Source organism: Bufo bufo, chromosome 1 (genome assembly GCF_905171765.1).
Source record: "Bufo bufo chromosome 1, aBufBuf1.1, whole genome shotgun sequence".
Taxonomy (NCBI): Eukaryota; Metazoa; Chordata; class Amphibia; order Anura; family Bufonidae; genus Bufo; species Bufo bufo.
Genome location: NC_053389.1, coordinates 436,494,408 through 436,510,581, shown reverse-complemented (window position 1 = coordinate 436,510,581; position 16,174 = coordinate 436,494,408). Strand labels below are relative to the sequence as shown.

General features: G+C 44.2%; 1 protein-coding gene across 1 annotated transcript in view; it reads left to right on the top strand.

The window, feature by feature from the left end:
• LOC120978662 (bromodomain-containing protein 8-like) overlaps positions 1-15,780 on the top strand; it is a 42,277-nt gene extending 26,497 nt beyond the window's left edge. Inside the window, exons 4-8 of the mRNA XM_040406924.1 lie at positions 4,898-5,040; positions 8,585-8,668; positions 10,666-10,734; positions 11,466-11,643; positions 15,670-15,780. Coding sequence (XP_040262858.1) covers positions 4,898-5,040; positions 8,585-8,668; positions 10,666-10,734; positions 11,466-11,643; positions 15,670-15,708 — 513 coding nt within the window. The 3' untranslated portion in view covers positions 15,709-15,780. The remainder of the gene's footprint in view (positions 1-4,897; positions 5,041-8,584; positions 8,669-10,665; positions 10,735-11,465; positions 11,644-15,669) is intronic.
• Positions 15,781-16,174: the final 394 nt, after the last annotated feature.

Genomic DNA, 16,174 nt, shown 5'->3' with positions numbered 1-16,174 from the left:
TTAACAGCCAAACAAGACTGTATCTTTATTGCCCTGACTCTGCCGTTTACAGAAACACCCAATATGTGGCCGTAAACTACTGTACGGCCACACAGCGGGGCGTAGAGTGAAAGGTGCGCCGTTTGGTTTTTGGAGGGCTGATTTTTATGGACCGGTTTATTTACACCGTGTCCTGTTTCAACCCCCCTGATGCCCCCCTGGAGTAGAAACTCCCTAAAAGTGACCCCATCTAAGAAAGTACACCCCTCAAGGTATTCAAAACTGATTTTACATACGTCGTTAACCCTTTAGGTGTTGCACAAGAGTTATTGGCAAATGGGGATGAAATTTGAGAATTTCATTTTTTTGTCTAATTTTCCATTTTAACCCATTTTTTCCACTAACAAAGCAAGGGTTAACAGCCAAACAAGACTGTATCTTTATTGCCCTGACTCTGCCGTTTACAGAAACACCCAATATGTGGCCGTAAACTACTGTACGGCCACACAGCGGGGCGTAGAGTGAAAGGTGCACCGTTTGGTTTTTGGAGGGCTGATTTTTATGGACCGGTTTATTTACACCGTGTCCTGTTTCAACCCCCCTGATGCCCCCCTGGAGTAGAAACTCCCTAAAAGTGACCCCATCTAAGAAAGTACACCCCTCAAGGTATTCAAAACTGATTTTACATACGTCGTTAACCCTTTAGGTGTTGCACAAGAGTTATTGGCAAATGGGGATGAAATTTGAAAATTTCATTTTTTTGCCAAATTTTCCATTTTAACCCATTTTTTCCACTAACAAAGCAAGGGTTAACAGCCAAACAAGACTGTATCTTTATTGCCCTGACTCTGCCGTTTACAGAAACACCCAATATGTGGCCGTAAACTACTGTACGGCCACACAGCGGGGCGTAGAGTGAAAGGTGCGCCGTTTGGTTTTTGGAGGGCTGATTTTTATGGACCGGTTTATTTACACCGTGTCCTGTTTCAACCCCCCTGATGCCCCCCTGGAGTAGAAACTCCCTAAAAGTGACCCCATTTTGGAAACTAGGGGATAAGGTGGCATTTTTTGGGGGACTATTTTTAGGGTACATATGATTTTTGGTTGCTCTATATTACATTTTTGTGAGGCAAGGTTACTAAAAATTGAAATTCTGAAATTTCATCTCCATTTGCCATTAACTGTTGAGAAACACCTAAAGGGTTAATAAAGTTTGTATAATCAGTTTTGAATACCTTGAGGGGTGTAGTTTCTTAGATGGGGTCACTTTTAGGGAGTTTTTACTCTAGGGGGGCATCAGGGGGTCTTCAAAAGGGACATGGTGTCAATAAAAAAGGCCATCAAAATCGGCCTTCCAGAAACCATGTCGGTCCTTTCCTTTTGCGGCCTCCCTTTTACTGATACAGCAGTTTACGACCACAAATGTGGCATTTCTGTAAACTGCAGTATCAGGGTAATAAATTTTAACTTTTGTTTGGTTGTTAACCCTCGTTTTGTTACCGGAAAAAACGGATTGAAATGGAAAAGTGCCAAAAATTGCGTTTTTGGCACCGTTTTTTTTATTTTTTTTAACCGTGTTAATCTGGGGGGTTAGGTCATGGGGTATTTTTATAGAGGAGATTATTACCGACGCGGCAATACCTAACATGTCTACTTTTAATAAATTATTTTCATTTTTTTGGGTGTCTCAAGTCTGAGAACCAGTTTTTTTTTCCGATGTCAGTGCTAAATTGGGATATAAATTTAGTACTCCATGGAAGTGTGATACTCCCTGAAGCAACCAATAATGCAGAGGCCCGGATGATCGGGGCACGTGTCACATTGAGTAGTGGTGTCCTTCCGTATCCCCCTCCTGTGACACACTCTGCACCTTTTTTGGGTTCGTCCCTTCTTTCCAGTATGGGGGACCACACCTGGAAAGTGTTGGCCAGGGACGATCCGGGCACCTACAGTTCCCGAGGTACTCCGGCCTGCTCTTTCCCGGTCCGAAAAGATCAGGGCCATGAGGACTGCCTCATAGAACTGCAGGAATGTCCCTGTGCTGCCAGCGCTTCGGGATAGTACAAAAGAGTTGTACATGGCAACCTGCACCAAGTAGACCGCAACTTTTTTGTACCATGTCCGGGTTTTGCGCATGGCGTTAAGGCTTGAGGACTTGATCCGAGAGATCAACTCCTCCCATATACCGATTGTAGGCGACGATACAATCGGGCTTGAGGACCGTTGCCGCGGTACCTCGCACAGGGACAGGGGTGATGCCGTTACCATGAATTGTGGACAGCATAAGGACATCCCTCTTGTCCTTATACCTGACCAGCAACAGGTTTCCAGTGGTAAGGGCACGGGTCTCACCCCTGGGGATAGGTACCTGGAGGGGGAGGGCAGGGAGGCCGCGTTGATTTTTCCGCACGGTCCCACAAGCGAACGTGGATCTGGCGGCAAGGGACTGGAACAAGGGGATACTGGTATAAAAGTTATCCACGTACAGGTGGTAACCCTTATCCAGCAGTGGGTACATAAGGTCCCACACAAGTTTCCCGGTAACACCCAGAGTGGGGGGACATTCTGGTGGTTGAATCCGGGAATCTCGCCCCTCGTATATACGAAATTTGTAAGTGTACCCTGAGGTACTCTCACAAATTTTGTATAGCTTTACGCCATACCTCGCCCGCTTGGAGGGCACATACTGGCGGAAAATGAGTCTCCCCTTGAACGCAATGAGAGACTCATCAACTGCGACCTCCCTTCCAGGTACATAGGCCTCCATTAATTTGGCCCCAAAGTGATCGATGACCGGCCGTATCTTATACAGACGGTCATGGGCAGGATCACCTCGGGGTGGACATGCTGCATTATCGGAATAATGCAGACATTTCCGGATGGCCTCAAACCGGGAGCGTGTCATGGCTGTACTGTAAAGTGGGGTCTGGTATAGGACGTCCCCACTCCAGTACAGCCTGACACTGGGTTTCTTGACCAGGCCCATATGCAGCACGAGGCCCCAAAATGTCCTCATTTCGGCTGCACTGACCGGCGTCCAGCCACCGGGCCTGGCCAAAAAGGAGCCCGGGTGTTGAGCGACGAACTGTTGGGCGTACAGATTCGTCTGCTCCACCATCAGATTTACCAGTGGGTCACTGAAAAAATGACAAAAAAAGTCATATTCAGTGTAGCCCACTGTGGAAATCTGGATTCCTGATTGGCCTACAAAATCAGGAATCACAGGCTCGTATCGCTCTGGGCTACACCAGACAAATTCACCGGCAGGGGGCTCCGGTGGATTTAACTGGTGGGCCGGGAAACCAGTACGAGCCCCAGAGCTGCTCGTACCAGGCTGGGCCACAGGGTCCCTAACATGGCGGTCCCCTTGCTCCGCCTGGCGGCGTCTCCGCCGCCTTGGGGGCTCATCATCATCGCTAGATGATGAGGAGGACGCGGATGACAACAGGAATGTGGGGTCATCCTCATCCTCACTGGGACTCTCGGAGTCAGAGGCAAGCTGGGCGTATGCCTCCTCGGCCGAGAACGTCCGGCGGGCCATAGGGGAGTGTGTGTCTGCGTGTATATGTGCGTGTGTGTAACTCTTTATTTTGTGTGCGTGTGTGTGGGGGCACGGGTGTTCGCGGACTTAACCCTAAAACTAACAGAAAAAAAAAAAAAACAACTAACTAAAAAAAGGCCAAAAAATGTGGGAAAAAAAAAATCAAAACCGCTGATCAACCGTCCGAAGTTGATCAGCGGTGAGGTGTGCGATGCGCTAACAGCGGCCGGACACTAAGTGCCGGCCACAGTCAGCGTACACCAAAAAAGAAAAAAAAAAAGAAAAAAATGCACCCCAAAAAAGGTGGGGGGGGGGAAGTGGCAGCACCCCTGGGGGGTCTAGGGTCACACAGCTGTGCTGTGGACCCCAGACACCCTAACTAGGGTGATGCAATAAAAGTTCACAAACTAACTTTCTCTTTTTTTTCCCTGCCTAAACCAAACTTTCCCTGTGCTGTCCCTATGTACCTGATGGGGGGTGCTGGGGCACAGATCGGGTCCTGGGGGCACAGATCGGGTCCTGGGGTGCTGGCAGAGACACGTGCAGGCAGCTCCTCTCTCCTCCGGCTCCGGAACACAAAAGGAGGAGGAGAGGAGCGCCTGCCTCTTTTGAATTTGCCGCCGGACCGCCCACAGACCAATCAGAAAGCGATCCTGAGTGGTGATGTCACCATCACCACTCAGGATCGCTGGATGGTGATTGGTGGAGTGAAATCACACCACCATCACCATCCTGTTCCGGGTTATCGGGTCTTCAGAGACCCGAATATCCCGGAAACGCAGAAAACCGCAGGTCTGAATTGACCTGCGGTTTTCTGCGATCGCCGACATGGGGGGGTCACAGGACCCCCCGACGCATTTGCCCCAGGTGCCTGCTCGATGATTTGAGCAGGCACCGGGTTCCGATCACCGCCGGCCGAGCGGCAGTGATCGGAACCATTCATGACGTACCGGTACGTCATGTGTCCTTAAGTACCAGGACATCATGACGTACCGGTACGTCATGTGTCCTTAAGAGGTTAAGGGGTTAATGCCGGATCCGTCCCCGAGTGCATATGCTCAGACCGCAAAAAATGTGAAAAAATAATAAATTCCGGATCCGTTTTTTCCGGATTACACTGGAGAGACGGATCCGGCATTTCAGTGCATTTGTCATACGGATCAGGACAAATGCCATCAATTTGCATATATTTTGACGGATCCGGCAGGCAGTTTCGGCGATGGAACTGCCTGCCGGAATCCTCTGCTGCAAGTGTGAAAGTACCCTAACAGGTCAGTCAGTTTCATAGGTACAAATCTGCTGACAGATGCCCTTTAACTCCTCCTTTGCCTGTTCTACATTCTGTTTTCCATTATTTAATTTACATTTTATTTTTAGGACATGGATGTGGCGGAAACAAATTTCAATGAACCTGTATCAGAAGTGGATCCTCCTCCTCCTATGAACCAAAATGAAACTGAGATTTCTGTTTGTGAGCACACCGAATGTATCATGCCAAAGACTACTTCAATGCTTGAATTGTGAGTGTCTTGGTTTCCTTGAACGAAGTTCTGCACAACATTTTATTACCTTCTATTAAAATGATTTTGGTATCCTGTTTGGGAAATACAAGTATGTTACTGTTCTCTAAACTGTGCTGACATGACTGCTTGTAGATATCTTACAAGCTATAGGTAAATCACAACAAAGTAAATAAAATGAAGAGGTTGTGCCAAGTTTAACGTTATCCCCTATCCACAAGATAGGGCAGTGGTGGCGAACCTATGGCAGGCGTGCCAGAGGGGGCACTCAGAGCCCTCTGTGTGGGCCGTGCTTAGGGTTGCCACCTGTGCACTATTACTTATGAGCGCTTCCATTGTGGAGCGCTCATTAGTACAGCCTTTGACCCCTCTTCTGCTTGTGTTAAATAAATAAAACTCATCTCATCCATTTGATATTGCCGTGGGGAACACTTACTGCTCACTGGATGTGCAGGACAGGACCTGCGCTCCAGCATGATGGCGTTTCGCATTGACTGGAAGCAGCAGGACCTGCGAAATGTCATCACGCTGGAGTGTAGGTCTTATCCTTCACATTCAGTACGCAGCGAGTGTTCACCACGGCACAATCAAATGGATGAGGTTTATTTATTTATTTATTTATTTAGCATAAGAAGAGTGGGGAAGGGGACATTGATTATACTGTGGTCTCTAATGGGGGCATTATTAATACTAGGAGCTAATGGAAGAAAAGTAATACTAGGGGGGGCATTTATTTTACTGGGGGCCATTAATGGGCCTATTATTAATACTAGGGGCCACTACTGGGGCATTATTAATACTGGGGGCCACTAATGAGGGGCCTTATTAATACTGGGGGCCACTAATAGGACATTTTTGATACTAGGGGGCACCAACAGGGGCATTTTTACTGGGGCCTGTGTTAAGTCATGCCCCCACAGCTTAAAGGGGTTGTCCGGGTTCAGCTCTGAACCCGGACATACCCGTATTTTCACCCAGGCATCCCTCATGCTCCGATGCTCTCCTTTGCTCTGCACTGAATCGCACAGGGCAAAGGCATTTTCAGGAGATCTGGTGACGTATCGGGCTCTCCTTAGGGCTGCCAGGTGGAGGCTTCCGCCCAGCAGTGAGCCCGGTGACGTCACCGGCACTGATTTGCGGGCTTTAGTGCTGCCCTAGCCTGTAAAAAGACTAGGGCAGCGCTAAAGCCAGCCGATCAGAGCCAGTGACGTCACCGAACACACTGCTGGGTGGAAGCTTCCGCCCAGCAGTGTATTATTGTAAATAAAAAAGGCCTTGTCCTGCGCGATCAAACGCAGGGCAAGGGAGCGTATCGGAGCATACATGCTCCGATGCTAACATCAGGGGTGCTGCCTGGGTGAAAATATGGGAATGTCCGGGTTCAGCTCTGAACCTGAACAACCCCTTTAACTTGGCTGGTATTTTTCAGTATTCAGGTTAAATTGCAGTGTTGGCACTTTGCGGGTTTTGGTTTGCAGTTTGGGTACAAGGTCTCTAAAAGGTTCGCCATCACTGTGATAGGGGACACCGGATTGGCGGGCGTCCGACCGCTGGGAGGCCCACTGACTCCAAGAACAAAGGGGTCCAGTACCCTTGGTCTATGGGACCAGCAGAAATAGTCAAGCAATGTACAGTCGTGGCCAAAAGTTTTGAGAATGACAAAAATATTAGTTTTAACAAAGTTTGCTGCTAAACTGCTTGTAGATCTTTGTTTCAGTTGTTTCTGTGATGTAGTGAAATATAATTACACGCACTGCATACGTTTCAAAGGATTTTATAGACAATTACATGACATTTATGCAAAGAGTCAGTATTTGCAGTGTTGGCCCTTCTTTTTCAGGACCTCTGCAATTCGACTGGGCATGCTCTCAATCAACTTCTGGGCCAATTCCTGACTGATAGCAACCCATTCTTTCATCACTTCTTGGAGTTTGTCAGAATTAGTGTGTTTTTGTTTGTCCACCCGCCTCTTGAGGATTGACCACAAGTTCTCAATGGGATTAAGATCTGGGGAGTTTCCAGGCCATGGACCCAAAATTTCAACGTTTTGGTCCCCGAGCCACTTAGTTATCACTTTTGCCTTATGGCACGGTGCTCCATCATGCTGGAAAATGCATTGTTCTTCACCAAACTGTTGTTGGATTGTTTGAAGAAGTTGCTGTTGGAGGGTGTTTTGGTACCATTTTTTATTCATGGCTGTGTTTTTGGGCAAAATTGTGAGTGAGCCCACTCCCTTGAATGAGAAGCAACCCCACACATGAATGGTCTCAGGATGCTTTACTGTTGGCATGACACAGGACTGATGGTAGCGCTCACCTTTTCTTCTCTGGACAAGCCTTTTTTCAGATGCCCCAAACAATCGGAAAGAGGCTTCATCGGAGAATATGACTTTGCCCCAGTCCTCAGCAGTCCATTCACCATACTTTCTGCAGAAGATCAATCTGTCCCTGATGTTTTTTTGGGAGAGAAGTGGCTTCTTTGCTGCCCTTCTTGACACCAGGCCATCTTCCAAAAGTCTTCACCTCACTGTGCGTGCAGATGCGCTCACACCTGCCTGCTGCCATTCCTGAGCAAGCTCTGAACTGGTGGCACTCTGATCCCGCAGCTGAATCCTCTTTAGGAGACGATCCTGGCGCTTGATGGACTTTCTTGGACGCCCTGAAGCCTTCTTAACAAGAATTTAACCTCTTTCCTTGAAGTTCTTGATGATCCTATAAATTGTTGATTGAGGTGCAATCTTAGTAGCCACAATATCCTTGCCTGTGAAGCCATTTTTATGCAACGTAATGATGGCTGCATGCGTTTCTTTGCAGGTCACCATGATTAACAATGGAAGAACAATGATTTCAAGCATCACCCTCCTTTTAACATGTCAAGTCTGCCATTTTAACCCAATCAGCCTGACATAATGATCTCCAGCCTTGTGCTCGTCAACATTCTCACCTGAGTTAACAAGACCATTACTGAAATGATCTCAGCAGGTCCTTTAATGACAGCAATGAAATGCAGTGTAAAGTTTTTTTGGGGATTAAGTTAATTTTCATTGCAAAGAAGGACTATGCAATTCATCTGATCACTCTTCATAACATTCTGGAGTATATGCAAATTGCTATTATAAAAACTTAAGCAGCAACTTTTCCAATTTCCAATATTTATGTAATTCTCAAAACTTTTGGCCACGACTGTACTTGCGTATCTCAGCCAATCTCATAGGGAATGAATAGAGCAGCAGGGCACGCACATAACCTGCTGCTTCATCAGATCGGGGGGGGGGGGGGGGGGGGGAGCAAGGGCAACCCCCATTCTCAGGATCGTGGGTGTCCCAGCAGTTGGACCCCTACTGATCAGTTAGTTATCCCCTATCTTGTGGATATGGGATAACTTCAAAACTAGGCACAACCCTTTTTTATCTAATTCCTTAGATGGCAATGGCACTTGTGGATGTCCATAGCTCTCAGGCCATGTAAGAAATTTCATGATACTGAACAGTGCATACATTTACAGCTTGCGTATACATGTGCAGTCATATCTATCTATTTTTCAGATTGCTTTTAAATACTAGAGAACCCAACCAGAAAAACATCAGAAAGAAGTTGGGATCCATTTGGAAGATGATAGGAGATCATAGGTGTGTTTTAACCTATTCGCTGACAGAAGTGTTTGGACATTGTGCACGACAATATCCACAGTAAAAATATACTAATAAAACCTAAATTACAAAATAAAAAAATCATACTAAACCTAATTACCTATATATCAAAAGTAGACACCGGCACATTGTCAGAATGGCACTCAGCACTTTATACACACAGACGCTTTCATGCAACTTTGCATCAAATGTAATTTTTCATAAAAATTGCATAAAAGGAGATAAAAGTGGGTAAAAGTGTGACCCGAGCTGAAAGTTCCACAACTCTTAAAAATAAACATTCAACATGTGTAGAGTTCATACATATCACTTACCGTAGGCCTAAGTTTACATGCACATATTTTCATGAAAAAATAGCAGCCTATACAATACAGGGATTACAGTCCTTGAAAAGTAAGTGCACCCCCAAAACCTATATATTTCCTGAAAGCACATATCCAGATGGTTGCAGTTGCCTTGACAGATTGCAAATAGTGGCAATGAGGAGAGAAAGGCACTCATAGGGTGAGTATGTCAAATAAACACTATATCAACAATAGTGGGAAATGGTTTGCTCACCAATTTTGGTTGCACCAAATTGGGCGCAACCACAATGTGGGCCTAATGGAGATGGTTAATGGTTGATGCAGCCTGAACTTGTCCAATCATCTTGGGCGGGAGCCACACCTCCAATTGAGTAAACAGTAGAAATGGAAATAGGAAAACGCCGGACCATAGAAGTCAAGCGTGTGGACAACAGGGGGCGCACTTTCACAACCAGTTGTTAAACAAATTTCAATTTATTCAATGACGGGTTTTGGGGTACTGCTGACCCCTTTATCAAGTTGTTTTTGAAGAAGTTTTACTTAGATCCATTAATCCAAATTAATGCTGATGTGAACCCGACCTTAGAATTATCAAAATAGACTGATTATTTGCACTATCCTTTTTCCTACCTCAATTATACTTTATTCTTATACATATATAACCACAACACAAAGAATTCTGTTATAGAAAAATCTTTATTGTAGTAAATTAGAAACATATATTCTTTATTATATATGATAAATTTAATTATTATTTGTAACCTTTAAAAAATAAAATAAATTTACCATTAAAAAAGCAAACACTGGAACAGAGGCCATGCGATATATAGTAATCATCCACATATGTGTTAAAAATGTATACTGTCGTACCGTCACCGCTTCTAGGTTACCTAAATCTACATTCTCTACATCTACATTTATACACACTGTGTATAAAATTATAACCTAATAATTAATACACACAACTATCTATTTATGGAACTTTGCAGCCAGCAGTGATTATTAGCAGAAATTGGACAAAATTGTAATTTGCGACTAAATTACATAGTCTAGCAAAGACCTTATGGAAATAAAATATAGTCTGCAAAAAATTGAAGTGATATTTTTTTACTAGTATAGGAAAAATTTTATTTTACATAAATTGTAGATAATAAAACAAATGTCTTGAACTATGTTATGTAACAGTATTCAAATAGTACAGCTAAAGGGGTTATCTGGAAAAAGATACTGATGACCTATCTTCAGGATAGCTCATCAATATCAGATCTGCAGGGGTCCGACACCCAGGACCCCTGCTGATCAGCTGTTAGAAGAGGCTGGGCGCCCCATGAGCATCACAACCGCCTTCTCGGCAAGTGACGTCATCGTATATCATTCACATGGCCTAGTTGCAACTCTGCCCCATTCTAGTCAAAGGGGCTGAGCTGCAATACCAAGCACAGCCACAATACGATGTACAGCGCTGTGCTTGATAGGCTGCCGAAGCTCCGGTGAGTACTGCGGCTTCCTGAAATAGCTGATCGGTGGGGGTGCCGGGACTCAGACCACTTCTGGTGTGATAATGATAACCTATCCTGAGGATTAGTCATGATTATCTTTTCTAGGATAACCCCTTTAATATCCATGCAAGCAATAAGCTATTATGTCTGTCTCATTCGCATTTTATTGCAGATATGCAGGACCGTTTCGTAAGCCGCTGACAGACAAAGAGGCCCCAGGATATAAGGAGATTGTTAAACGGTTAGTACAGGTGTTTTTTTTTCAATATAGTGTATAGGTGTATAATATAAGTGTGTGCTCTAAATAATGTATGGTTATGGAGTTTCTTTTCTGGTTTCCATTATCCAGTTTTTCCCCCATTAGAAATGTCTTATCTGTGTTTCAGTAACAATCTGTAATGGGATACAAAAAAGTTTTGGCAGCACTACTCATCCCATTGGGAAGGTCATTAAAGATACCTTTAAAGGTGGTGGTGCACGCAGATGGGGATCCTGGCCAGTGGTCCCAACGTCTAGGTAAAATGTAATAATCCGCAGCACTCGCCAGTGTGGAAAATCAGGGTGGTGATTTATTCACAAATCAGCATGGTACAAGCAACTGTTCTTGTACCATGCTGATTTGTGAATAAATCACCACCCTGATTTCTCACACTGGCGAGTGCTGCGGATTATTACATTTTACCAATCTGTAATGTGAGACACTTTTCTTTACATACATGGTTTTCTGTGAAGATGGACTACCAGCTTCAGTCACCAGTACTGACATAGAATTTCAGTTTTTTTACAATATTTGGACATCTACAAGTTTAAATTCCTTTACCAGAATATTTATACCGATGAAATGAAAAATTAAAAGAAGAATGCGTTCCCCCTCCCAACATCCGTTCACATCTTTGATCAGTTACCGTACAAAGGATTAGAATGAAATATGTGCATAGAGGCAAGTATTGAAATGAGTGCTTGTTTTTCTAGACCTACGGATCTTTCTACAATAAAACGGGGCCTAATAAAGGGAAATATAAGGACAAGTGCAGAGTTCCAGAGAGACATTCTGTTAATGTTCCAAAATGCTGTGATGTACAACAGCGTCTATCACACTGTTCACCAGAAAGCCCTGGAGATACAAAGAGATGTAGAGGAGTTGCTACAGGTATGTTGATGCTAAGCCATTATGATCTTTCACCAATTATTACTTTCTCTTTGTGTTCCATCATTAATAAGGTGATCAGAAATCCTTATGAAACCATCGATTTGTACTAACAGAACTGATTATTTCTGTTCACAGACACAGAACATACAATAGTTGGGCTGTCAGTAAGGGCTCATGCACATGACCGTTGTTTGGGTCCGCATCTGAGCCGCACTCCGTGTGCTGTCCGTATCCATTGCTCCCAAAAAATAGAAGATGTGCTATTCTTGTCTGTTTTGCGGACAAAAATAGGCATTTCTATCGTGGGCTGCCCATTCCGTTCTGCAAATTGCGGAACGTACATGGCTGGTATCCATGTTTTGCGGATCCGCGTGCATGAGCCCTAAGACAGCTCAGTCCCAACAATTTCATTGCATGCACTGCAATGAAGTATATCAACTGACAGGCTAATGGCACAGAGACAAGGCCATGGGGTGGGCATAAATAGGATGAATAGATTTTGTTAATATTTGTCCTATTTCCTTGGGGGAGGAGGCTTTATAACATTTAAAGGTCTGTTTACTGTCCTGCTAATGGCACTGTGTGCAAGAAGGAGAAGTGTTGTCAAAGAGCCCACAGGTATTAATGGGTTTATGGAGAGGGTTCAGCCAGAGTGGAACACTACTACAAAGAAGTCTCTTGCTAAGATATGCCATCAATGTCAAATAGTTGCAAGCGCCGCTGCCTTTCAAACGGCTAATTGGCGGGGGGTCGGGTGTGGGACCCCAACTGATCAGATGCCGATGATCTATCCAAAGGATAGATTAGTAATCAAAAATGTACAGAAGCCCTTTTATTTGCCATGCAGTGGTGCTACAGGGAAATTTAACCACTTAAGGACCACAGGTTTATACCCCCCTAAAGACCAGGCCCTTTTTTACAAATCGGCACTCCACAACTTTAGCGGTTTATTGCTCGGTCATGCAACTTACCACCCAAATGAATTTTACCTCCTTTTCTTCTCACTAATAGAGCTTTCATTTGGTGGCATTTCATTGCTGCTGACATTTTTACTTTTTTTGTTATTAATCGAAATTTAACGATTTTTTTGCAAAAAAATGACATTTTTCACTTTCAGTTGTAAAATTTTGCAAAAAAAAACGAGATCCATATATAAATTTTGCTCTAAATTTTTTGTTCTACATGTCTTTGATAAAAAAAAAAAAATGTTTGGGTAAAAAAAAAAATGGTTTGGGTAAAAGTTATAGCGTTTACAAACTATGGTACAAAAATGTGAATTTCCGCTTTTTGAAGCAGCTCTGACTTTCTGAGCACCTGTCATGTTTCCTGAGGTTCTACAATGGCCAGACAGTACAAACACCCCACAAATGACCCCATTTCGGAAAGTAGACACCCTAAGGTATTCGCTGATGGGCATAGTGAGTTCATAGAACTTTTTATTTTTTGTCAAAAGTTAGCGGAAAATGATGATTTTCTTTTTTGATTTTTTTTTTCTTACAAAGTCTCATATTCCACTAACTTGTGACAAAAAATATAAACTTCCATGAACTCACTATGCCCATCACGAAATACCTTGGGGTCTCTTCTTTCCAAAATGGGGTCACTTGTGGGGTAGTTCTACTGCCCTGGCATTCTAGGGGCCCAAATGTGTGGTAAGGAGTTTGAAATCAAATTCTGTAAAAAATGACCAGTGAAATCCGAAAGGTGCTCTTTGGAATATGGGCCCCTTTGCCCACCTAGGCTGCAAAAAAGTGTCACACATCTGGTATCTCTGTATTCAGGAGAAGTTGAGGAATGTGTTTTGGGGTGTCTTTTTACATATACCCATGCTGGGTGAGATAAATATCTTGGTCAAATGCCAACTTTGTATAAAAAAAATGGGAAAAGTTGTCATTTGCCAAGATATTTCTCTCACCCAGCATGGGTATATGTAAAATGACACCCCAAAACACATTCCCCAACTTCTCCTGAGTACGGAGATACCAGATGTGTGACACTTTTTTGCAGCCTAGGTGGGCAAAGGGGCCCATATTCCAAAGAGCACCTTTCGGATTTCACTGGTCATTTTTTACAGAATTTGATTTCAAACTCCTTACCACACATTTGGGCCCCTAGAATGCCAGGGCAGTATAACTACCCCACAAGTGACCCCATTTTGGAAAGAAGAGACCCCAAGGTATTCGCTGATGGGCATAGTGAGTTCATGGAAGTTTTTATTTTTTGTCACAAGTTAGTGGAATATGAGACTTTGTATGAAAAAAAAAAAAAAATCATCATTTTCCACTAACTTGTGACAAAAAATAAAAAATTCTAGGAACTCGCCATGCCCCTCACGGAATACCTTGGGGTGTCTTCTTTCCAAAATGGGGTCACTTGTGGGGTAGTTATACTGCCCTGGCATTCTAGGGGCCCTAAAGCGTGAGAAGAAGTCTGGAATATAAATGTCTAAAAAATTTTACGCATTTGGATTCTGTGAGGGGTATGGTGAGTTCATGTGAGATTTTATTTTTTGACACAAGTTAGTGGAATATGAGACTTTGTAAGAAAAAAAAAGAAAAAATTCCGCTAACTTGGGCCAAAAAAATGTCTGAATGGAGCCTTACAGGGGGGTGATCAATGACAGGGGGGTGATCAGGGAGTCTATATGGGGTGATCACCCCCCTGTCATTGATCACCCCCCTATAAGGCTCCATTCAGATGTCCGTATGTGTTTTGCAGATCCGATCCATGTATCCGTGGATCCGTAAAAATCATACAGACATCTGAATGCAGCCTGACAGGGGGGGTGATCAATGACAGGGGGGTGATCAGGGAGTCTATATGGGGTGATCACCCCCCCTGGAAGGCTCCAGGGAGACGCCTGTATGTGTTTTGCGGATCCGATCCATCTATCAGTGGATCCGTAAAAATCATGCGGACGTCTGAATGGAGCTTTACAGGGGGGTGATCAATGACAGGGGGGTAATCAATGACAGGGGGGTGATCAGGGAGTCTATATGGGGTGATCACCACAGTCATTGATCATGCCCCTGTAAGGCTCCATTCAGACGTCCGTATGCGTTTTGCGGATCCGATCCATCTATCAGTGGATCCGTAAAAATCATGCGGACGTCTGAATGGAGCTTTACAGGGGTGTGATCAATGACAGGGGGGTGATCAATGACAGGGGGGGTGATCAATGACAGGGGGGTGATCAGGGAGTCTATATGGGGTGATCACCACAGTCATTGATCATGCTCCTGTAAGGCTCCATTCAGATGTCCGTATGTGTTTTGCGGATCTGATCCATGTATCCGTGGATCCGTAAAAATCATACGGACATCTGAATGCAGCCTGACAGGGGGGGTGATCAATGACAGGGGGGTGATCAGGGAGTCTATATGGGGTGATCACCCCCCCTGGAAGGCTCCAGGGAGACGCCTGTATGTGTTTTGCGGATCCGATCCATCTATCAGTGGATCCGTAAAAATCATGCGGACGTCTGAATGGAGCTTTACAGGGGTGTGATCAATGACAGGGGGGTAATCAATGACAGGGGAGTGATCAGGGAGTCTATATGGGGTGATCAGGGGCTAATAAGGGGTTAATAAGTGACGGGGGGGGGGTGTAGTGTAGTGTAGTGGTGCTTGGTGCTACTTTACTGAGCTACCTGTGTCCTCTGGTGGTCGATCCAAACAAAGGGGACCACCAGAGGACCAGGTAGCAGGTATATTAGACGCTGTTATCAAAACAGCGTCTAATATACCTGTTAGGGGTTAAAAAAAATCACATCTCCAGCCTGCCAGCGAACGATCGCCGCTGGCAGGCTGGAGATCAACTCTCTTACCTTCCGTTCCTGTGAGCGCGCGCGCCTGTGTGCGCGCGTTCACAGGAAATCTCGGCTCACGCGAGATGACGCCAATCGGCGTTAGTGTGACCTGGGAGCGCCGCAGAAATGACGCCTTTCGGCGTTAGCGTGACGGTAAGTGGTTAACAGCAAGTCATTTTCACTAAATCTTTATCCCCTTTGTCTTTTTTGTATCTTAGGTTTTAAATGAGCAAGTGGCACAAAGTGAAAAGGAATAGAATATTTTGCTTTTCTCATACAGTTCTTCAGTTCTATTAATATTTAATATTAATCCTACGTTTTGCTCCTGAATTAAAAAAAAAAAAAGAAGCAGTGTTGTATATGTAGGTTTCATATTATTTGTATTGCATGTTTGTTTTGTATGCTTGTTCAATAAGCATTAAAAAGTTATTTTGGCATGTTTCCTTTTTGTTGTTACCAGTTCACATTTTGACCAGATAGCTTTTTGTCTTCTTTAGTACATGTAGCTACAAAAGCCAGAACTTTTTCCTGTTTGAGGATATAAATAATTTGGGTGATGTTTCAGTGATACACAGGGCTTTATTATTTTTTATTTTGTGTTTATTTTATTATTATTTTTTTTACACTTTGTGCCCCTACATAAGGGTATACAAGATCATCTAGGAGTCTATAACCCTTTAAAGGGCTTCTGTCACCCCCCAAAACACATTTTTCATTTTTGGG